Source organism: Cetorhinus maximus, chromosome 26, assembly GCF_964194155.1.
Source record: "Cetorhinus maximus chromosome 26, sCetMax3.hap1.1, whole genome shotgun sequence".
Lineage (NCBI taxonomy): Eukaryota > Metazoa > Chordata > Chondrichthyes > Lamniformes > Cetorhinidae > Cetorhinus > Cetorhinus maximus.
Genome location: NC_135904.1, coordinates 38,664,659 through 38,688,727, shown reverse-complemented (window position 1 = coordinate 38,688,727; position 24,069 = coordinate 38,664,659). Strand labels below are relative to the sequence as shown.

The 24,069-nt window shown below is 49.0% G+C and overlaps 1 protein-coding gene across 1 annotated transcript in view; it reads left to right on the top strand.

Annotated features, from left to right (window-relative positions):
* The window catches only part of selenos (selenoprotein S), a 42,852-nt gene that overhangs the window by 6,957 nt on the left and 11,826 nt on the right, over positions 1 to 24,069 (top strand). The window contains exons 3-5 of the mRNA XM_078530498.1: positions 2,308 to 2,414; positions 3,177 to 3,266; positions 3,386 to 3,449. Coding sequence (XP_078386624.1) covers positions 2,308 to 2,414; positions 3,177 to 3,266; positions 3,386 to 3,449 — 261 coding nt within the window. The remainder of the gene's footprint in view (positions 1 to 2,307; positions 2,415 to 3,176; positions 3,267 to 3,385; positions 3,450 to 24,069) is intronic.

Below are 24,069 nucleotides of genomic sequence, written 5' to 3'. Positions count from 1 at the left end.
AGGTTCCTTTGACAGAACCTTCCAAACCCATGACCTCTACCACCTTGCAGGACAAGAGCAGCAGATACATGGAAACACCACCACCTGGAAGTTCCCCTCCAAGTCACTCACCATCCTGACTTGGAAATATATCGCCGTTCCTTCATTGTTGCTGGGTCAAAATCCTGGAACTCCTTTCCTACCAGCACTGTGACTGCAGCAGAAGTCAGCTCAGAACTATCTTCTCGAGGGCAATTAGGGATGGGCAATAAATGCTGGCCTGGCCAGTGACGCCCACATCCCGTGAACCAATAAATTCTTTCAAAAATTTAAAAATAACCCAATGAATCTTGAAAGCTGCTGGTAGCTACGGACGGCCTTATGTTTGGCTGTAGTTTGTTTCTTGCAGTAAGTCCATTTCTTCAGTACAATCGTGATTTAATGATTTTCTTGTATGTTTCCTACAATTTTTGCCAAGATGTGTCACCTGTGGGAGCCCTGGGCTGCCTCCCCCTCCTGCCTTTCTCCCACCTTCCCCTCTTTCTCGACGCTTATTCAGCGATTGGACTCACTTTACCCTCCACTTCCAGTTGATCCCTACAAAGCTGCAGGAGAGACAAAGGAGAGTGAGAGCTAAACAGAAAAAGGAGAAATAAAGGAACAGGGATGCGGAACTGAAACAAGGAGAACATAACACTAACAAGGCAAAGAAAGAGGTTGAAAGGGAGGAGACAGAGCAGAGCGAGAGAAGAGAAAATGGCTCCTGACCTATCCCTACACTGTCACCATGGCAACCCCCAAGCATCCATCTTCCTCAGCTACATGCCATTTCTTGCAACACCGTCTGTGGATAGGGATATGTAGGTTGAGGACACTCAGCTCTACCTCACTTCATTCTTCCATTGAATCAGACTGGGCCAAATAGTGGCACATTCATCGTGAGGAAGTAAGAGATCATCCACTTTGGACCTGAGAACAGAGTATTTCCTAAATGGTAAGATACTAGGAACTATGGAGGAGCAGAGATTCGAGTGTCCATATACAGAAATTACTAAAAGTTAGCAGACGGGTACAAAAATATTTAAAAGGCTAATAGAATGTGAGCATTTATTTTAGGACAGCTGGAATACAAATGGGTGGAAGTTATGTTACAATTGTACAGAGCTCCAGTTCAATCCCATCTGGGGTATTGAATCAGTTCTGGACACCATTCCTCAGGAACTATGGATTGTCTTTGGAGGGAGTGCAGTGCAGATTCACCGCAATAATAACCAGAGCTAAAAGTGTTAAATTACAAGGAGCCTAGACTAGATTTGTACTCCCTTACATCTAGAAATTGAGGTGATTAATTGCTGTTTAATGTGATTAAAGGATTTGAGAAGATGGAGAAAAAACATTTCTTCCAGTGGGGGAGGGACTTACAATTAGATCCAGGCTGAAGAGACTGTTTTATCCTTAGCTGAGCCTCTGAGCATTTCTAAGAGTGCCTACTTCCACCATCATAACGTCGCCCGTCTCATGCCTCAGCTGACCTGCACCTTTGCTACCTCTATGCTCCCTGATGGCTCTCCCATCTTCCACCATCCGAAATCTTCAGTGTATCCAAAACTGTCTTATCCAACACTAAGTCCCATGACATCTTTGTCATTTTAATTTCCCCCATCCTCAATTTCCTTGACCTTCTGTTTTGCTGCACCCACCCCTCCCCCTTTTGCAACAGCATAAAACTCATCATATTTCCACCTCTTCAGTTCCAGAGAGGAGTCATTTTGGACTCGAAACGTTAACTCTGTTTCTTTCTCCACAGATGCTGCCAGACCTGCTGAGTATTTCCAGCATTTTGGTTTCATTATTGAAGAACTAACTAGCTTCAATATAAGTAAAACGATGGTGACAGAGAAACTGCGATAAAAGATAAATCTCCATGTTTTTTTGCTTTTGGACCTTTTAGCAATTAAACCTTAATTTTATAGTGGATGGCACAGTAACCAATATGTGAAATGGACTTCCAAATATAGCAGAGAATTCACTAACCAATTGGATCTGGGGTGAAGAGGGAGATTTTAAAATCTGGATGGTTGAATTAAAAATCATCTTCATTCGTCATCCTTAATTATCTTTTAATCTCATTTAAAGATGCCAGAGGTGACCTATTCCTAAGAGTGTTTGCCACTTGTAAAGTATAGTCGTAATGACACTTACTTTAAAAGTTAAAATCTGTGGTAGAGGAAAATGTTGCCTAAGAAAAGCTGGAAGTACATTTTTTGAATAAATTGCTTCATTAAACATGTGCAGCTTATTGAACTGTTTTATTCTCTTTGAAATTAGAACCATCATTAATTCTAAGGCGACAGGGAGCGATGGATGCTGCTCGCCATCGGATGCAGCAGGAGCTGGATGAACAGGCAGCGAAATATCGAGAGAAGCAGAAAGAAGTAAGGGTGCAGCGAATCAGCTAGGAACTGATGATAAATTAACAGGCCTGGTATAGGTAGATGATTTGGATTTTAGTACAAGGAAGCACAATTTCACGATTTATCAAAGATACTTATGTGTTTTGACTGGCAGGAAGTTCAGTTACCAGTGGGGACACATTCAAGAAAATTGGGGTGAAGAACCAGCTGAGGAGAAGTTTTGTTTAACGGGGAGTAAGTTGTGCTCTGGCAGGTTGGAACGTGCTGCCTGAAAGGCTGGTGTAAGCAAAATCAATTGTAACTTTCAAAAGGGAACTGGATAAATGGTTGGAAGAGGCAAAATTGTAGTGTTACAGGGAAAGAAGAGAGGAGCGGGACTAATTTGAGGGCTTTTTCCGAGACCTAGCACTGGCACAGTTAGCTGAGTGGCTGTACTGTAAGATTCTATAATTCTAAGAGGGTTAGCAAACAGACTGAAGTGTAAATTGCATCAAGTGAACAGAATGGGCAGACAGGGGGTAAAATTTAATGTGGATCAGTGAGAGATTTTTGGAAGCAATACCAGGAATAGGAGAGTGCCCTCATTGGAAAGACGGTGAAGGTGTAAGGAAACTGAAGGCCATAAATACATTACCTGCTGAGAATCAGAGTGCAGATCTATATGGGCGTTAAAATTGTATTTTGGAATTTATAAATAGGGGCAGAGAGGACAAGAGTAAAGAGGTAATGAAGAATTTACTTGTGTGATGCCGTGGTGGTTGAAGTTATTGTTGTTCTATGCAGATTGAAGAAGAGAAGAGGAGAGAGAAAATCGAAGCGTGGGAAAATATGCAAGAAGGAAAGAGCACCCGGAAGAGAACAAAACTCCATCCTGTAACGTGCTGTTATGTTTAGTTATTATTCATGAGTAAGATGTTTATAATGACCACTGCCTAATCTTGATTAGTTGTGGTTATACGATGGCTAATTGTTTTATTTTTGTTTAACATCAGGAGTCAGAATCCAGTGCACCGAGTTCAGCGAAACCCAAATCCGATAAGAAGCCCCTGAGAGGAGGTAAGTGCTCACAGTCATCGACCATTCTTTCACACAAAATGGTCAATGTGTCAGCAAAAATGAACAAGGACATCAATGCTAATACACACAGTCAATGCTAATACACACAGTCAATGCTAATACACACAGTCAATGCTAATACACACAGTCAATGCTAATACGCACAGTCAATGCAAATACGCACAGTCAATGCTAATACGCACAGTCAATGCTAATACGCACAGTCAATGCTAATACGCACAGTCAATGCTAATACACACAGTCAATGCTAATACACACAGTCAATGCTAATACACACAGTCAATGCAAATACACACAGTCAATGCTAATACACACAGTCAATGTTTTAGAGTCAGGATTATCTTCACTGCTTTATATTAATTCTGAGGCGGCAGGGAGCGATGGATGCTGCTCGCCATCGGATGCAGCAGGAGCTGGATGTACAGGCAGTGAAATACCAAGAGAAGCAGAAAGCAGTAAGGGTGCAGCGAATCAGCTAGGAACTGATGATAAAATGACAGGCCTGGTATAGGTAGATGATTTGGATTTTGGTATAAAATGTTTAATGAAGCAATTTATTCAAAAAATGTATTTCCAGCTTTTTTTGGGCAACATTTTCCTCTACCACAGATTTTAACTTTTAAAGTAAGTGTCATTACGACTATACTTTACAAGTGGCAAACACTCTTAGGAATAGGTCACCTCTGGCATCTTTAAATGAGATCAAAAGACAATTAAGGATGACAAATGGAGATGACATTTAGTTATAAGTTATAAAATATTACCAGCAAATCTGCTTAAATTGGCACAGAGCTGGTGAAAACCCCAAGGTTTGAATAACAGCATTAACTCAACAGGCGTTAGGAGAACAGTTGTGCACTGAGGTGATAACGTGAGTCAGCTGAACTATAGTTTCACACAACTTGAAGCATAATCTCCCCCCAGCAGGAAACGAGGACTTTATCACTCTCTCTGCAGTGACTGTGATTTCACAGCTCTCTCTGCAGTGACTGTGATTTCACAGCTCTCTCTGCAGTGACTGTGATTTCACAGCTCTCTCTGCAGTGACTGTGATTTCACAGCTCTCTCTGCATTGGAAGCTCGAGTTTCAGAGCTGGAACGGCGGCTGGGGACACTGTGGAGCATCCGCGAGTCTGAGAGCATCGTGAATAGCACGTTTAGAGAGGTGGTCACACCGCAGATACAGGGACTTGAGGAAGGAAGGGAATGGGTGACCACCAGGCAGTACAACAGAAACAGGCAGGTAGTTCAGGAGTCCCCTGGGGTCCTGCTTGCAAATCGGTATTCCGTTTTGGAGGCTGATGAGGGCGCTGGTTCCTCCAGGGAGTGCAGACAGAGCCAAGCTTCTGGCACCACAAGCAGCCTGTCTGTACAGGAGGGGAGGAAGAGAGGAAGAGCAATAGTAATGGGGGATTCTATAGTCAGGGGAACAGATAGGTGCTACTGTGGCCGTCAACGTAACTCCAGGATGGTGTGTTGCCTCCCTGGTGCCAGGGTCCAGGATGTCACTGAACGGCTGCAGGGCATCCTGAAGGAGGAGGGTGATAAGGCAGAGCTCATGGTACATGTTGGTATCAATGACATAGGTAGAAAGAGGGATGAGGTCTTGCATCAAGAATTCAGGGAGTTAGACAGTAGACTAAAAAGCAAGACCTCTCGGGTTGTAATCTCTGGATTACTCCCAGTGCCACGTGCTAGCGAGCTCAGAAATAGGGGAATAGCGCAGATGAATACGTGGCTTAAGAGTTGGTGCAGGAGGGAGGGTTTTAGATTCCTGGATCACTGGGACTGTTTCTGGAGAAGGTGGGACCTGTACAAGCGGGATGGTCTACATCTGAACCAGAGCGGGACTAACATCCTTGTGGGTGGGTTTGCTAGTGCTGTTGGGAGGAGTTTAAACTAATTCGGCAGGGAGAGGGGACACAGAATGTTAGCAGAATAGGGACACATCATAATACAGTAAAACAATCAAGTCAGAGGGAGTACAGCTGCATTAAGTCTCAAGGGAGTAAGGCAAGGCTGGATGGCCTCTACTTTAATGCCAGGAGTATTACAGGTAAAACGGATGAGTTAAGGGTGAGGATTGACATGTGGAATTGTGATATAGTAGCCATCACAGACGTTGTTGAGGGAGGGGCAGGATTGGCAGCTCAACATTCCGGGATATAGAATCTTCAGGCGAGACAGGGGGGTGGGTAAAAGAGGAGGAGGCATTGCATTATTAGTTAAGGAGTCTGTTACTGCAGTAAGGAGAGATGATATCTTGGATGGGGCATCGAATGAAGCTTTGTGGGTAGAGCTTTGGAATAAAAAAGGGGCAGCCACATTGTTAGGTGTTTATTATAAACCCCCAGATAGCAGGAAATTGAGAAGCAAATATGTGCACTATTTGCGGAGGTGTGTAAAAACAATAACAATATGGTGATTTCAACTTTCCCAACATTAATTGGGATAGACATAGTGCTAAGGGCTTGGATGGAGTGGATTTCTTGAAATGTGTACAGGAGAACTTTTTAGGTCAATATGTAGAGGGTCCAACAGGGGACGGCGCAGTGCTGGACCTAATTCTGGGGAATGAAGCCGGACAGGTGGCTGAGGTGGTGGTGGGGGAGCATTTTAGTGATAGCGATCACAACATGGTACAAGTAAAGTTTGTTATGGACAAAGAAATAGACAAGTTGCAAACAATTGTTTTGGATTGGGGGAGAGTGGATTTTAATAAAGGCGGGATCTGGCCAAGGTAGACTGAGAACAGCTACTTGTAGGGAAATCTACAGAGGAGCAGTAGAATACAGAAAGTGCAGGGTGGAGCTTAAGAAAGCAATTAGAAGAGTAAAAAGGGGACATGAGAAAGCTCTGGCTGGTAAAATCCCAGGATATTCTGTAAGAGTATCAATGGGAAGAGGATAACCAGGGAAAGAGTGGGACCCAGAAGGGACAATCTATGGGTGGAGCCAGAGGACATCGCTAGAGTGTTGAATGAATGCTTCACATCCATCTTCACCCAAGAGAATGAGGATGAAGGTATTGAACTCGGGGAGAGAGACAGCGAGGTTATTAAGCAAATTGACATAAGGAGTGACAAGGTATTGGAGGTGTTGGCAGGCTTAAAAGTGGACAAATCTCCAGGTCCAGATGATTTGTGTCCCAGACTGCTGAGGGAGGCAAGGAAGGAGATCGCAGGGGCTCTGACCCAAATTTTTAATTCCTCTCTGGCCACGGGGGAGGTACCAGAGGACTGGAGAACAGCCAATGTGGTTCCGCTATTTAAGAAGGGTTGTAGAGATAAGCCAGGGAACTACAGGCCAGCGAGTCTCATGTCAGTGGTAGAGAAACTATTGGAGAAAATTCTGAAGGAGAGAATCTATCTCCACTTGGAGAGGCAAGGTTTGATCAGGGATAGTCAGCATGGCTTTGTCAGATGGAGGACATGCCTAACAAATTTGATTGAATTTTTTGAGGAGGTGACCAGGTAGATGAGAGTAGTGCAGTTGATGTAGTTTATATGGATTTCAGCAAAGCCTTTGACAAGTTCCCACGTGGGAGACTTATAAAGAAGGCAAATGCACATGGGATACAGGGTAATTTGATAAGGTGGATTCAAAATTGGCTTAGTTGTAGGAGACATGGCTGATGACAGAAGGATGCTTTAGTGACTGGAAGCCAGGGGACATAAGTTCAAGGTGAGGGGCAGGCGGTTTAGAGGGGGTGTGAGGAAAATCTTTTTTACCCAGAGCGTGGTGACGGTCTGGAATGCACTGCCTGGGAGGGTGGTGGAGGTGGGTTGCCTCACATCCTTTAAAAAGTAACTGGATGAGCACTTGGCACGTCATAACATTCAAGGCTATGGGCCAAGTGCTGGTAAATGGGATTAGGTAGGTAGGTCAGGTGTTTCTCAGGTGTCGGTGCTGGCTCCATGTGCCGAAGGACCTCTTCTGCACTCTGTGATTCTGTGATTGACTGTGATTTCACAGGTCTCCCTGCATTGACTGCGATTTCACAGGTCGCCGTGCAGTGACTGCGATTTCACAGGTCTCCGTGCAGTGACTGCGATTTCACAGGTCTCCGTGCAGTGACTGTGATTTCACAAGTCTCCGTGCAGTGACTGTGATTTCACAGGTCTCCGTGCAGTGACTGCGATTTCACAGGTCTCCGTGCAGTGACTGCGATTTCACAGGTCTCCCTGTAGTGACAGATTTCACAGGTCTTCCTGCATTGACTGCGATTTCACAGGTCGCCGTGCAGTGACTGCGATTTCACAGGTCTCCGTGCAGTGACTGCGATTTCACAGGTCTCCGTGCAGTGACTGTGATTTCACAGGTCTCCGTGCAGTGACTGTGATTTCACAGGTCTCCCTGCAATGACTGTGATTTCACAAGTCTCCCTGCAGTGACAGATTTCACAGGTCTTCCTGCATTGACTGTGATTTCACAGGTCTCCGTGCAGTGACTGCGATTTCACAGGTCTCCCTGCAGTGACTGTGATTTCACAGGTCTCCCTGCAGTGACAGATTTCACAGGTCTTCCTGCATTGACTGTGATTTCACAGGTCTCCGTGCAGTAACTGTGATTTCACAGGTCTCCGTGCACTGACTGTGATTTCACAAGTCTCCCTGCATTGACTGCGATTTCACAGGTCTCCGTGCATTGACTGCGATTTCACAGGTCTCCGTGCAGTGACTATGATTTCACAGGTCTCCCTGCAGTGACTGCGATTTCACAGGTCTCCCTGCATTGACTGCGATTTCACAGGTCTCCGTGCAGTGACTATGATTTCACAGGTCTCCCTGCAGTGACTGCGATTTCACAGGTCTCCATGCAGTGACTGTGATTTTACAGGTCTCCTTGCATTGACTGCGATTTCACAGGTCTCCGTGCAGTGACTGTGATTTCACAGGTCTCCCTGCAGTGACTGATTTCACAGGTCTCCCTGCAGTGACTGCGATTTCACAGGTCTCCATGCAGTGACTGTGATTTTACAGGTCTCCTTGCATTGACTGTGATTTCACAGATCTCCGTGCAGTGACTGTGATTTCACAGATCTCCGTGCAGTGACTGTGAATTGACAGGTCTCTCTGCAGTGACTGCGATTTCACAGGTCTCCGTGCAGTGACTGCGATTTCACAGGTCTCCATGCAGTGACTGTGATTTCACAGGTCTCTCTGCAGTGACTGCGTTTTCACAGGTCTCCGTGCAGTGACTGCGATTTCACAGGTCTTTCTGCAGTGACTGTGATTTCACAGGTCTCTCTGCAGTGACTGTGATTTCACAGGTCTCTCTGCAGTGACTGTGATTTCACAGGTCTCCCTGCAGTGACTGTGATTTCACAGGTCTCCGTGCAGTGACTGTGATTTCACAGGTCTCCGTGCAGTGACTGTGATTTCACAGGTCTCCGTGCAGTGACTGCGATTTCACAGGTCTCCCTGCAGTGACTGCGATTTCACAGGTCTCTCTGCAGTGACTGCGATTTCACAGGTCTCTCTGCAGTGACTGTGATTTCACAGGTCTCTCTGCAGTGACTGCGATTTCACAGGTCTCCCTGCAGTGACTGTGATTTCACAGGTCTCTCTGCAGTGACTGTGATTTCACAGGTCTCTCTGCAGTGACTGTGATTTCACAGGTCTCTCTGCAGTGACTGTGATTTCACAGGTCTCTGCGGTGACTGTGATTTTACAGGTCTCTCTGCAGTGACTGCGATTTCACAGGTCTGTCTGCAGTGACTGCGATTTCACAGGTCTCTCTGCAGTGACTGCGATTTCACAGGTCTCCATGCAGTGACTGTGATTTCACAGGTCTCTCTGCAGTGACTGTGATTTCACAGGTCTCTCTGCAGTGACTGTGATTTCACAGGTCTCTGCGCTGACTGTGATTTTACAGGTCTCTCTGCAGTGACTGTGATTTCACCGGTCTCTGTGCAGTGACTGCGATTTCACAGGTCTCCCTGCAGTGACTGCGATTTCACAGGTCTGTCTGCAGTGACTGTGATTTCACAGGTCTCTCTGCAGTGACTGCGATTTCACAGGTCTCCGTGCAGTGACTGCGATTTCACAGCTCTCCGTGCAGTGACTGTGATTTCACAGGTCTCCGTGCAGTGACTGTGATTTCACAGGTCTCCGTGCAGTGACTGTGATTTCACAGGTCTCCGTGCAGTGACTGTGATTTCACAGGTCTCCGTGCAGTGACTGCCATTTCACAGGTCTCCCTGCAGTGACTGTGATTTCACAGGTCTCTCTGCAGTGACTGTGATTTCACAGGTCTCTCTGCAGTGACTGTGATTTCACAGGTCTCTGCGGTGACTGTGATTTTACAGGTCTCTCTGCAGTGACTGTGATTTCACCGGTCTCTGTGCAGTGACTGCGATTTCACAGGTCTCCCTGCAGTGACTGCGATTTCACAGGTCTGTCTGCAGTGACTGTGATTTCACAGGTCTCTCTGCAGTGACTGCGATTTCACAGGTCTCCGTGCAGTGACTGCGATTTCACAGCTCTCCGTGCAGTGACTGTGATTTCACAGGTCTCCGTGCAGTGACTGTGATTTCACAGGTCTCCGTGCAGTGACTGTGATTTCACAGGTCTCCGTGCAATGACTGTGATTTCACAGGTCTCCGTGCAGTGACTGCGATTTCACAGGTCTCCGTGCAGTGACTGCGTTTTCACAGGTCTCCGTGCAGTGACTGTGATTTCACAGGTCTTTCTGCAGTGACTGCGATTTCACAGGTCTCCCTGCAGTGACTGTGATTTCACAGGTCTCCATGCGGTGACTGTGATTTCACAGGTCTCTCTGCAGTGACTGTGATTTCACAGGTCTCTCTGCAGTGACTGCGATTTCACAGGTCTCCGTGCAGTGACTGTGATTTTACAGGTCTCCCTCCAGTGAATGTGATTTCACAGGTCTCCGTGCATTGACTGTGATTTCATAGGTCTCCGTGCAGTGACTGCGATTTCACAGGTCTCCCTCCAGTGAATGTGATTTCACAGGTCTCCGTGCATTGACTGTGATTTCACAGGTCTCTCTGCAGTGACTGCGTTTTCACAGGTCTCCGTGCAGTGACTGTGATTTCACAGGTCTCCGTGCAGTGACTGCGATTTCATAGGTCTTTCTGCAGTGACTGTGATTTCACAGGTCTCTCTGCAGTGACTGCGATTTCACAGGTCTCCGTGCAGTGACTGTGATTTCACAGGTCTCCCTGCAGTGACTGCGATTTCACAGGTCTCCGTGCAGTGACTGTGATTTCACAGGTCTCCGTGCAGTGACTGCGATTTCACAGGTCTCCCTGCAGTGTCTGCGATTTCACAGGTCTCTCTGCAGTGACTGCGATTTCACAGGTCTGTCTGCAGTGACTGCGATTTCACAGGTCTCTCTGCAGTGACTGCGATTTCACAGGTCTCCCTGCAGTGACTGTGATTTTACAGGTCTCTCTGCAGTGACTGTGATTTCACAGGTCTCTCTGCAGTGACTGTGATTTCACAGGTCTCTGCGCTGACTGTGATTTTACAGGTCTCTCTGCAGTGACTGTGATTTCACCGGTCTCTCTGCAGTGACTGCGATTTCACAGGTCTCCCTGCAGTGACTGCGATTTCACAGGTCTGTCTGCAGTGACTGTGATTTCACAGGTCTCTCTGCAGTGACTGCGATTTCACAGGTCTCCGTGCAGTGACTGCGATTTCACAGGTCTCTCTGCAGTGACTGTGATTTCACAGGTCTCCGTGCAGTGACTGCGATTTCACAGGTCTCCGTGCGGTGACTGTGATTTCACAGGTCTCCGTGCAGTGACTGCGATTTCACAGGTCTCCGTGCAGTGACTGCGTTTTCACAGGTCTTCGTGCAGCGACTGTGATTTCACACGTCTTTCTGCAGTGACTGCGATTTCACAGGTCTCTGTGCAGTGACTGTGATTTCACAGGTCTCCCTCCAGTGAATGTGATTTCACAGGTCCGTGCATTGACTGTGATTTCATAGGTCTCCGTGCAGTGACTGCGATTTCACAGATCTCCGTGCAGTGACTGTGATTTCACAGATCTCCGTGCAGTGACTGTGATTTCACAGATCTCCGTGCAGTGACTGTGAATTGACAGGTCTCTCTGCAGTGACTGCGATTTCACAGGTCTCCGTGCAGTGACTGTGATTTCACAGGTCTCCCTGCGGTGACTGTGATTTCACAGGTCTCCTTGCAGTGACTGATTTCACAGGTCTCCCTGCATTGACTGTGATTTCACAGGTCTCCCTGTGGTGACTGTGATTTCACAGGTCTCCCTGCAGTGACTGTTTTCACAGGTCTCCCTGCAGTGACTGCGATTTCACAGGTCTCCCTGCGGTGACTGTGATTTCACAGGTCTCTCTGCAGTGACTGCGTTTTCACAGGTCTCCGTGCAGTGACTGTGATTTCACAGGTCTCCGTGCAGTGACTGCGATTTCACAGGTCTTTCTGCAGTGACTGTGATTTCACAGGTCTCTCTGCAGTGACTGCGATTTCACAGGTCTTTGTGCAGTGACTGTGATTTCACAGGTCTCCCTGCAGTGACTGCGATTTCACAGTTCTCCGTGCAGTGACTGTGATTTCACAGGTCTCCGTGCAGTGACTGCGATTTCACAGATCTCCGTGCAGTGACTGTGAATTGACAGGTCTCTCTGCAGTGACTGCGATTTCACAGGTCTCCGTGCAGTGACTGTGATTTCACAGGTCTCCCTGCGGTGACTGTGATTTCACAGGTCTCCCTGCAGTGACTGATTTCACAGGTCTCCCTGCATTGACTGTGATTTCACAGGTCTCCCTGTGGTGACTGTGATTTCACAGGTCTCCCTGCAGTGACTGATTTCACAGGTCTCCCTGCAGTGACTGCGATTTCACAGGTCTTTCTGCAGTGACTGTGATTTCACAGGTCTCTCTGCAGTGACTGCGATTTCACAGGTCTCTGTGCAGTGACTGTGATTTCACAGGTCTCCCTGCAGTGACTGCGATTTCACAGGTCTCCGTGCAGTGACTGTGATTTCACAGGTCTCCGTGCAGTGACTGCGATTTCAAAGGTCTCCCTGCAGTGTCTGCGATTTCACAGGTCTCTCTGCAGTGACTGCGGTTTCACAGGTCTGTCTGCAGTGACTGCGATTTCACAGGTCTCTCTGCAGTGACTGCGATTTCACAGGTCTCCCTGCAATGACTGTGATTTTACAGGTCTCTCTGCAGTGACTGTGATTTCACAGGTCTCTCTGCAGTGACTGTGATTTCACAGGTCTCTGCGCTGACTGTGATTTTACAGGTCTCTCTGCAGTGACTGTGATTTTACAGGTCTCTCTGCAGTGACTGCGATTTCACAGGTCTCCCTGCAGTGACTGCGATTTCACAGGTCTGTCTGCAGTGACTGTGATTTCACAGGTCTCTCTGCAGTGACTGCGATTTCACAGGTCTCCGTGCAGTGACTGCGATTTCACAGGTCTCCGTGCAGTGACTGCGATTTCACAGGTCTCCGTGCAGTGACTGTGATTTCACAGGTCTCCGTGCAGTGACTGTGATTTCACAGGTCTCCGTGCAGTGACTGTGATTTCACAGGTCTCCGTGCAGTGACTGTGATTTCACAGGTCTCCGTGCAGTGACTGCGATTTCACAGGTCTCCGTGCAGTGACTGCGTTTTCACAGGTCTCCGTGCAGTGACTGTGATTTCACAGGTCTTTCTGCAGTGACTGCGATTTCACAGGTCCCCGTGAAGTGACTGTGATTTCACAGGTCTCCGTGCAGTGACTGCGATTTCACAGGTCTCCGTGCAGTGACTGTGATGTCACAGGTCTCTCTGCAGTGACTGTGATTTATCAGGTCCCTCTGCAGTGACTGCGATTTCACAGGTCTCCGTGCAGTGACTGTGATTTCACAGGTCTCACTCCAGTGAATGTGATTTCACAGGTCTCCGTGCATTGACTGTGATTTCATAGGTCTCCGTGCAGTGACTGCGATTTCACAGGTCTCCGTGCATTGACTGTGATTTCACAGGTCTCAGTGCAGTGACTGCGATTTCACAGGTCTCCGTGTAGTGACTGCGATTTCACAGGTCTCCGTGCATTGACTGCGATTTCACAGGTCTCCGTGCAGTGACTGTGATTTCACAGGTCTCCCTCCAGTGAATGTGATTTCACAGGTCTCCATGCAGTGACTGTGATTTCACAGGTCTCCCTCCAGTGAATGTGATTTCACAGGTCTCCATGCAGTGACTGTGATTTCACAGGTCTCCCTACAGTGAATGTGATTTCACAGGTCTCCGTGCAGTGACTGCGATTTCACAGGTCTCCCTGCAGTGACTGATTTCACAGGTCTCCCTGCAGTGACTGCGATTTCACAGGTCTCCCTGCAGTGACTGTGGTTTCACAGATCTCCCTGCAGTGACTGATTTCACAGGTCTCTCTGCAGTGACTGCGTTTTCACAGGTCTCCGTGCAGTGACTGCGATTTCACAGGTCTCCCTGCAGTGACTGAGATTTCACAGGTCCCCATGCAGTGACTGTGAATTGACAGGTCTTTCTGCAGTGACTGTAATTTCACAGGTCTCTCTGCAGTGACTGCGATTTCACAGGTCTCCATGCAGTCACTGTGATTTCACAGGTCTCCCTGCAGTGACTGCGATTTCACAGGTCTCCGTGCAGTGACTGTGATTTCACAGGTCTCTCTGCAGTGACTGTGATTTCACAGGTCTCTCTGCAGTGACTGTGATTTCACAGGTCTCTGCGGTGACTGTGATTTTACAGGTCTCTCTGCAGTGACTGCGATTTCACAGGTCTGTCTGCAGTGACTGCGATTTCACAGGTCTCTCTGCAGTGACTGCGATTTCACAGGTCTCCATGCAGTGACTGTGATTTCACAGGTCTCTCTGCAGTGACTGTGATTTCACAGGTCTCTCTGCAGTGACTGTGATTTCACAGGTCTCTGCGCTGACTGTGATTTTACAGGTCTCTCTGCAGTGACTGTGATTTCACCGGTCTCTGTGCAGTGACTGCGATTTCACAGGTCTCCCTGCAGTGACTGCGATTTCACAGGTCTGTCTGCAGTGACTGTGATTTCACAGGTCTCTCTGCAGTGACTGCGATTTCACAGGTCTCCGTGCAGTGACTGCGATTTCACAGCTCTCCGTGCAGTGACTGTGATTTCACAGGTCTCCGTGCAGTGACTGTGATTTCACAGGTCTCCGTGCAGTGACTGTGATTTCACAGGTCTCCGTGCAGTGACTGTGATTTCACAGGTCTCCGTGCAGTGACTGCCATTTCACAGGTCTCCCTGCAGTGACTGTGATTTCACAGGTCTCTCTGCAGTGACTGTGATTTCACAGGTCTCTCTGCAGTGACTGTGATTTCACAGGTCTCTGCGGTGACTGTGATTTTACAGGTCTCTCTGCAGTGACTGTGATTTCACCGGTCTCTGTGCAGTGACTGCGATTTCACAGGTCTCCCTGCAGTGACTGCGATTTCACAGGTCTGTCTGCAGTGACTGTGATTTCACAGGTCTCTCTGCAGTGACTGCGATTTCACAGGTCTCCGTGCAGTGACTGCGATTTCACAGCTCTCCGTGCAGTGACTGTGATTTCACAGGTCTCCGTGCAGTGACTGTGATTTCACAGGTCTCCGTGCAGTGACTGTGATTTCACAGGTCTCCGTGCAATGACTGTGATTTCACAGGTCTCCGTGCAGTGACTGCGATTTCACAGGTCTCCGTGCAGTGACTGCGTTTTCACAGGTCTCCGTGCAGTGACTGTGATTTCACAGGTCTTTCTGCAGTGACTGCGATTTCACAGGTCTCCCTGCAGTGACTGTGATTTCACAGGTCTCCATGCGGTGACTGTGATTTCACAGGTCTCTCTGCAGTGACTGTGATTTCACAGGTCTCTCTGCAGTGACTGCGATTTCACAGGTCTCCGTGCAGTGACTGTGATTTTACAGGTCTCCCTCCAGTGAATGTGATTTCACAGGTCTCCGTGCATTGACTGTGATTTCATAGGTCTCCGTGCAGTGACTGCGATTTCACAGGTCTCCCTCCAGTGAATGTGATTTCACAGGTCTCCGTGCATTGACTGTGATTTCACAGGTCTCTCTGCAGTGACTGCGTTTTCACAGGTCTCCGTGCAGTGACTGTGATTTCACAGGTCTCCGTGCAGTGACTGCGATTTCATAGGTCTTTCTGCAGTGACTGTGATTTCACAGGTCTCTCTGCAGTGACTGCGATTTCACAGGTCTCCGTGCAGTGACTGTGATTTCACAGGTCTCCCTGCAGTGACTGCGATTTCACAGGTCTCCGTGCAGTGACTGTGATTTCACAGGTCTCCGTGCAGTGACTGCGATTTCACAGGTCTCCCTGCAGTGTCTGCGATTTCACAGGTCTCTCTGCAGTGACTGCGATTTCACAGGTCTGTCTGCAGTGACTGCGATTTCACAGGTCTCTCTGCAGTGACTGCGATTTCACAGGTCTCCCTGCAGTGACTGTGATTTTACAGGTCTCTCTGCAGTGACTGTGATTTCACAGGTCTCTCTGCAGTGACTGTGATTTCACAGGTCTCTGCGCTGACTGTGATTTTACAGGTCTCTCTGCAGTGACTGTGATTTCACCGGTCTCTCTGCAGTGACTGCGATTTCACAGGTCTCCCTGCAGTGACTGCGATTTCACAGGTCTGTCTGCAGTGACTGTGATTTCACAGGTCTCTCTGCAGTGACTGCGATTTCACAGGTCTCCGTGCAGTGACTGCGATTTCACAGGTCTCTCTGCAGTGACTGTGATTTCACAGGTCTCCGTGCAGTGACTGCGATTTCACAGGTCTCCGTGCGGTGACTGTGATTTCACAGGTCTCCGTGCAGTGACTGCGATTTCACAGGTCTCCGTGCAGTGACTGCGTTTTCACAGGTCTTCGTGCAGCGACTGTGATTTCACACGTCTTTCTGCAGTGACTGCGATTTCACAGGTCTCTGTGCAGTGACTGTGATTTCACAGGTCTCCCTCCAGTGAATGTGATTTCACAGGTCCGTGCATTGACTGTGATTTCATAGGTCTCCGTGCAGTGACTGCGATTTCACAGATCTCCGTGCAGTGACTGTGATTTCACAGATCTCCGTGCAGTGACTGTGATTTCACAGATCTCCGTGCAGTGACTGTGAATTGACAGGTCTCTCTGCAGTGACTGCGATTTCACAGGTCTCCGTGCAGTGACTGTGATTTCACAGGTCTCCCTGCGGTGACTGTGATTTCACAGGTCTCCTTGCAGTGACTGATTTCACAGGTCTCCCTGCATTGACTGTGATTTCACAGGTCTCCCTGTGGTGACTGTGATTTCACAGGTCTCCCTGCAGTGACTGTTTTCACAGGTCTCCCTGCAGTGACTGCGATTTCACAGGTCTCCCTGCGGTGACTGTGATTTCACAGGTCTCTCTGCAGTGACTGCGTTTTCACAGGTCTCCGTGCAGTGACTGTGATTTCACAGGTCTCCGTGCAGTGACTGCGATTTCACAGGTCTTTCTGCAGTGACTGTGATTTCACAGGTCTCTCTGCAGTGACTGCGATTTCACAGGTCTTTGTGCAGTGACTGTGATTTCACAGGTCTCCCTGCAGTGACTGCGATTTCACAGTTCTCCGTGCAGTGACTGTGATTTCACAGGTCTCCGTGCAGTGACTGCGATTTCACAGATCTCCGTGCAGTGACTGTGAATTGACAGGTCTCTCTGCAGTGACTGCGATTTCACAGGTCTCCGTGCAGTGACTGTGATTTCACAGGTCTCCCTGCGGTGACTGTGATTTCACAGGTCTCCCTGCAGTGACTGATTTCACAGGTCTCCCTGCATTGACTGTGATTTCACAGGTCTCCCTGTGGTGACTGTGATTTCACAGGTCTCCCTGCAGTGACTGATTTCACAGGTCTCCCTGCAGTGACTGCGATTTCACAGGTCTTTCTGCAGTGACTGTGATTTCACAGGTCTCTCTGCAGTGACTGCGATTTCACAGGTCTCTGTGCAGTGACTGTGATTTCACAGGTCTCCCTGCAGTGACTGCGATTTCACAGGTCTCCGTGCAGTGACTGTGATTTCACAGGTCTCCGTGCAGTGACTGCGATTTCAAAGGTCTCCCTGCAGTGTCTGCGATTTCACAGGTCTCTCTGCAGTGACTGCGGTTTCACAGGTCTGTCTGCAGTGACTGCGATTTCACAGGTCTCTCTGCAGTGACTGCGATTTCACAGGTCTCCCTGCAATGACTGTGATTTTACAGGTCTCTCTGCAGTGACTGTGATTTCACAGGTCTCTCTGCAGTGACTGTGATTTCACAGGTCTCTGCGCTGACTGTGATTTTACAGGTCTCTCTGCAGTGACTGTGATTTTACAGGTCTCTCTGCAGTGACTGCGATTTCACAGGTCTCCCTGCAGTGACTGCGATTTCACAGGTCTGTCTGCAGTGACTGTGATTTCACAGGTCTCTCTGCAGTGACTGCGATTTCACAGGTCTCCGTGCAGTGACTGCGATTTCACAGGTCTCCGTGCAGTGACTGCGATTTCACAGGTCTCCGTGCAGTGACTTTGATTTCACAGGTCTCCGTGCAGTGACTGTGATTTCACAGGTCTCCGTGCAGTGACTGTGATTTCACAGGTCTCCGTGCAGTGACTGTGATTTCACAGGTCTCCGTGCAGTGACTGCGATTTCACAGGTCTCCGTGCAGTGACTGCGTTTTCACAGGTCTCCGTGCAGTGACTGTGATTTCACAGGTCTTTCTGCAGTGACTGCGATTTCACAGGTCCCCGTGAAGTGACTGTGATTTCACAGGTCTCCGTGCAGTGACTGCGATTTCACAGGTCTCCGTGCAGTGACTGTGATGTCACAGGTCTCTCTGCAGTGACTGTGATTTATCAGGTCCCTCTGCAGTGACTGCGATTTCACAGGTCTCCGTGCAGTGACTGTGATTTCACAGGTCTCACTCCAGTGAATGTGATTTCACAGGTCTCCGTGCATTGACTGTGATTTCATAGGTCTCCGTGCAGTGACTGCGATTTCACAGGTCTCCGTGCATTGACTGTGATTTCACAGGTCTCAGTGCAGTGACTGCGATTTCACAGGTCTCCGTGTAGTGACTGCGATTTCACAGGTCTCCGTGCATTGACTGCGATTTCACAGGTCTCCGTGCAGTGACTGTGATTTCACAGGTCTCCCTCCAGTGAATGTGATTTCACAGGTCTCCATGCAGTGACTGTGATTTCACAGGTCTCCCTCCAGTGAATGTGATTTCACAGGTCTCCATGCAGTGACTGTGATTTCACAGGTCTCCCTACAGTGAATGTGATTTCACAGGTCTCCGTGCAGTGACTGCGATTTCACAGGTCTCCCTGCAGTGACTGATTTCACAGGTCTCCCTGCAGTGACTGCGATTTCACAGGTCTCCCTGCAGTGACTGTGGTTTCACAGATCTCCCTGCAGTGACTGATTTCACAGGTCTCTCTGCAGTGACTGCGTTTTCACAGGTCTCCGTGCAGTGACTGCGATTTCACAGGTCTCCCTGCAGTGACTGAGATTTCACAGGTCCCCATGCAGTGACTGTGAATTGACAGGTCTTTCTGCAGTGACTGTAATTTCACAGGTCTCTCTGCAGTGACTGCGATTTCACAGGTCTCCATGCAGTCACTGTGATTTCACAGGTCTCCCTGCAGTGACTGCGATTTCACAGGTCTCCGTGCAGTGACTGTGATTTCACAGGTCTCCGTGCAGTGACTGCGATTTCACAGGTCTTTCTGCAGTGACTGTGATTTCACAGGTCTCCGTGCAGTGACTGCGATTTCACAGGTCTCCCTTCAGTGACTGCGATTTCACAGGTCTCCCTTCAGTGACTGCTATTTCACAGGTCTCCCTGCAGTGACTGCTATTTCACAGGTCTCCCTGCAGTGACTGTGATTTCACAGGTCTCCCTGCATTGACTGTGATTTCACAGGTCTCCCTGCAGTGACTGATTTCACAGGTCTCCCTGCAGTGACTGTGATTTTACAGGTCTCCGTGCAGTGACTGCGATTTCACAGGTCTCCGTGCAGTGACTGCGTTTTCACAGGTCTCCGTGCAGTGACTGCGTTTTCACAGGACTCCGTGCAGTGACTGCGTTTTCACAGGTCTCCGTGCAGTGACTGCGTTTTCACAGGTCTCCGTGCAGTGACTGTGATTTCACAGGTCTCCCTGCAGCGACTGCGATTTCACAGGTCTCCGTGCAGTGACTGTGATTTCACAGGTCTCCGTGCAGTGACTGTGATTTCACAGGTCTCCCTACAGTGAATGTGATTTCACAGATCTCCTTGCAGTGACTGTGATTTCACAGGTCTCCGTGCAGTGACTGCGATTTCACAGGTCTACGTGCAGTGACTGCGATTTCACAGGTCTCCCTGCGGTGACTGCGATTTCACAGGTCTCCCTGTAGTGACTGCGATTTCACAGGTCTCCGTGCAGTGACTGATTTCATAGGTCTCCGTGCAGTGACTGTGATTTCACAGGTCTCTCTCCAGTGACTGTGATTTCACAGGTCTTTCTGCAGTGACTGCGATTTCACTGGTGTCTCTGCAGTGACTGCGATTTCACAGGTCTCCGTGCAGTGACTGCGATTTCACAGGTCTCCGTGCAGTGACTGTGATTTCACAGGTCTCCCTGCAGTGACTGCGATTTCACAGGTCTCCGTGCAGTGACTGATTTCACAGGTCTCCGTGCAGTGACTGTGATTTCACAGGTCTTTCTGCAGTGACTGCGATTTCACAGGTCCCCGTGCAGTGACTGTGATTTCACAGGTCTCCCTGCAGTGACTGCGATTTCACAGGTCTCCGTGCAGTGACTGTGATTTCACAGGTCCCTCTGCAGTGACTGCGATTTCACAGGTCTCCGTGCAGTGACTGTGATTTCACAGGTCTCCCTCCAGTGAATGTGATTTCACAGGTCTCTGTGCATTGACTGTGATTTCATAGGTCTCCGTGCAGTGACTGCGATTTCACAGGTCTCCGTGCAGTGACTGTGATTTCACAGGTCTCAGTGCAGTGACTGCGATTTCACAGGTCTCCGTGTAGTGACTGCGATTTCACAGGTCTCCGTGCAGTGACTGCGATTTCACAGGTCTCCGTGCAGTGACTGTGATTTCACAGGTCTCCGTGCAGTGACTGTGATTTCACAGGTCTCCCTCCAGTGAATGTGATTTCACAGGTCTCCATGCAGTGACTGTGATTTCACAGGTCTCCCTACAGTGAATGTGATTTCACTGGTCTCCGTGCAGTGACTGCGATTTCACAGGTCTCCGTGCAGTGACTGTGATTTCACAGGTCTCCCTGCAGTGACTGTGATTTCACAGGTCTCCCTGCAGTGACTGATTTCACAGGTCTCCCTGCATTGACTGTGATTTCACAGGTCTCCCTGCGGTGACTGTGATTTCACAGGTCTCCCTGCAGTGACTGATTTCACAGGTCTCCCTGCAGTGACTGCGATTTCACAGGTCTCCCTGCAGTGACTGTGGTTTCACAGATCTCCCTGCAGTGACTGATTTCACAGGTCTCTCTGCAGTGACTGCGTTTTCACAGGTCTCCGTGCAGTGACTGCGATTTCAGAGGTCTCCCTGCAGTGACTGAGATTTCACAGGTCCCCATGCAGTGACTGTGAATTGACAGGTCTTTCTGCAGTGACTGTAATTTCACAGGTCTCTCTGCAGTGACTGCGATTTCACAGGTCTCCATGCAGTCACTGTGATTTCACAGGTCTCCCTGCAGTGACTGCGATTTCACAGGTCTCCGTGCAGTGACTGTGATTTCACAGGTCTCCGTGCAGTGACTGCGATTTCACAGGTCTTTCTGCAGTGACTGTGATTTCACAGGTCTCCGTGCAGTGACTGCGATTTCACAGGTCTCCCTTCAGTGACTGCGATTTCACAGGTCTCCCTTCAGTGACTGCTATTTCACAGGTCTCCCTGCAGTGACTGCTATTTCACAGGTCTCCCTGCAGTGACTGTGATTTCACAGGTCTCCCTGCAGTGACTGCGATTTCACAGGTCTCCCTGCAGTGACTGATTTCACAGGTCTCCGTGCAGTGACTGCGTTTTCACAGGTCTCCGTGCAGTGACTGTGATTTCACAGGTCTCCCTGCAGCGACTGCGATTTCACAGGTCTCCGTGCAGTGACTGCGATTTCACAGGTCTCCGTGCAGTGACTGCGATTTCACAGGTCTCCGTGCAGTGACTGCGATTTCACAGGTCTCCGTGCAGTGACTGTGATTTCACAGGTCTCCGTGCAGTGACTGTGATTTCACAGGTCTCCCTACAGTGAATGTGATTTCACAGATCTCCTTGCAGTGACTGTGATTTCACAGGTCTCCGTGCAGTGACTGCGATTTCACAGGTCTCTCTCCAGTGACTGTGATTTCACAGGTCTTTCTGCAGTGACTGCGATTTCACTGGTGTCTCTGCAGTGACTGCGATTTCACAGGTCTCCGTGCAGTGACTGATTTCACAGGTCTCCGTGCAGTGACTGTGATTTCACAGGTCTTTTTGCAGTGACTGCGATTTCACAGGTCTCCCTGCATTGACTGCAATTTCACAGGTCTCCGTGCAGTGACTGTGATTTCACAGGTCTCCGTGCAGTGACTGGGATTTCACAGGTCTCCATGCAGTGACTGTTATTTTACAGGTCTCCCTGCAGTGACTGTGATTTCACAGGTCTCCGTGCAGTGACTGCGATTTCACAGGTCTCCGTGCAGTGACTGTGATTTCACAGGTCTCCGTGCCGTGACTGCGATTTCACAGGTCTCCGTGCAGTGACTGTGATTTCACAGGTCTCTGTGCAGTGACTGTGATTTCACAGGTCTCTGTGCAGTGACTGTGATTTCACAGGTCTCCGTGCAGTGACTGTTGATTTCACAGGTCTCTGTGTAGTGACTGTGATTTCACAGGTCTCCGTGCAGTGACTGTTGATTTCACAGGTCTCCGTGCAGTGACTGCGATTTCACAGGTCTCCCTGCAGTGACTCGATTTCACAGGTCGCCCTGCAGTGACTCGATTTCACAGGTCGCCCTGCAGTGACTCGATTTCACAGGTCTCCCTGCAGTGACTGCGATTTCGCACGTCTCCGTGCAGTGACTGCGATTTCACAGGTCTCTCTGCAGTGACTGTGATTTCACAGGTCTCCGTGCAGTGATTGTGATTTCACAGGTCTCCGTGCAGTGACTGTTGATTTCACAGGTCTCCGTGCAGTGACTGCGATTTCACACGTCTCTGTGTAGTGACTGCGATTTCACAGGTCTCCGTGCAGTGACTGCGATTTCACAGGTCTCCGTGCAGTGACTGCGATTTCACAGGTCTCCGTGCAGTGACTGCGATTTCACAGGTCTCCGTGCAGTGACTGCGATTTCACAGGTCTCCGTGCAGTGACTGCGATTTCACAGGTCTCCGTGCAGTGACTGCGATTTCACAGGTCTCCGTGCAGTGACTGCGATTTCACAGGTCTCCGTGCAGTGACTGCGATTTCACAGGTCTCCGTGCAGTGACTGCGATTTCACAGGTCTCCGTGCAGTGACTGCGATTTCACAGGTCTCCGTGCAGTGACTGCGATTTCACAGGTCTCCGTGCAGTGACTGCGATTTCACAGGTCTCCGTGCAGTGACTGCGATTTCACAGGTCTCCGTGCAGTGACTGCGATTTCACAGGTCTCCGTGCAGTGACTGTGATTTCACAGGTCTCCGTGCAGTGACTGCGATTTCACAGGTCTCCGTGCAGTGACTGTGATTTCACAGGTCTCCGTGCTGTGACTGGGATTTCACAGGTCTCCATGCAGTGACTGCGATTTCACAGGTCTCCCTACAGTGAATTTGATTTCACAGGTCTCCGTGCAGTGACTGCGATTTCACAGGTATCCGTGCAGTGACTGTGATTTCACAGGTCTCCCTGCGGTGACTGTGATTTCACAGGTCTCCCTGCAGTGACTGATTTCACAGGTCTCCCTGCATTGACTGTGATTTCACAGGTCTCCCTGCGGTGACTGTGATTTCACAGGTCTCCCTGCAGTGACTGATTTCACAGGTCTCCCTGCAGTGACTGCGATTTCACAGGTCTCCCTGCAGTGACTGTGATTTCACAGATCTCCCTGCAGTGACTGATTTCACAGGTCTCTCTGCAGTGACTGCGTTTTCACAGGTCTCCGTGCAGTGACTGCGATTTCACAGGTCTCCCTGCAGTGACTGAGATTTCACAGGTCCCCATGCAGTGACTGTGAATTGACAGGTCTTTCTGCAGTGACTGTAATTTCACAGGTCTCTCTGCAGTGACTGCGATTTCACAGGTCTCCATGCAGTCACTGTGATTTCACAGGTCTCCCTGCAGTGACTGCGATTTCACAGGTCTCCGTGCAGTGACTGTGATTTCACAGGTCTCCGTGCAGTGACTGCGATTTCACAGGTCTTTCTGCAGTGACTGTGATTTCACAGGTCTCCGTGCAGTGACTGCGATTTCACAGGTCTCCCTTCAGTGACTGCGATTTCACAGGTCTCCCTTCAGTGACTGCTATTTCACAGGTCTCCCTGCAGTGACTGCTATTTCACAGGTCTCCCTGCAGTGACTGTGATTTCACAGGTCTCCCTGCATTGACTGTGATTTCACA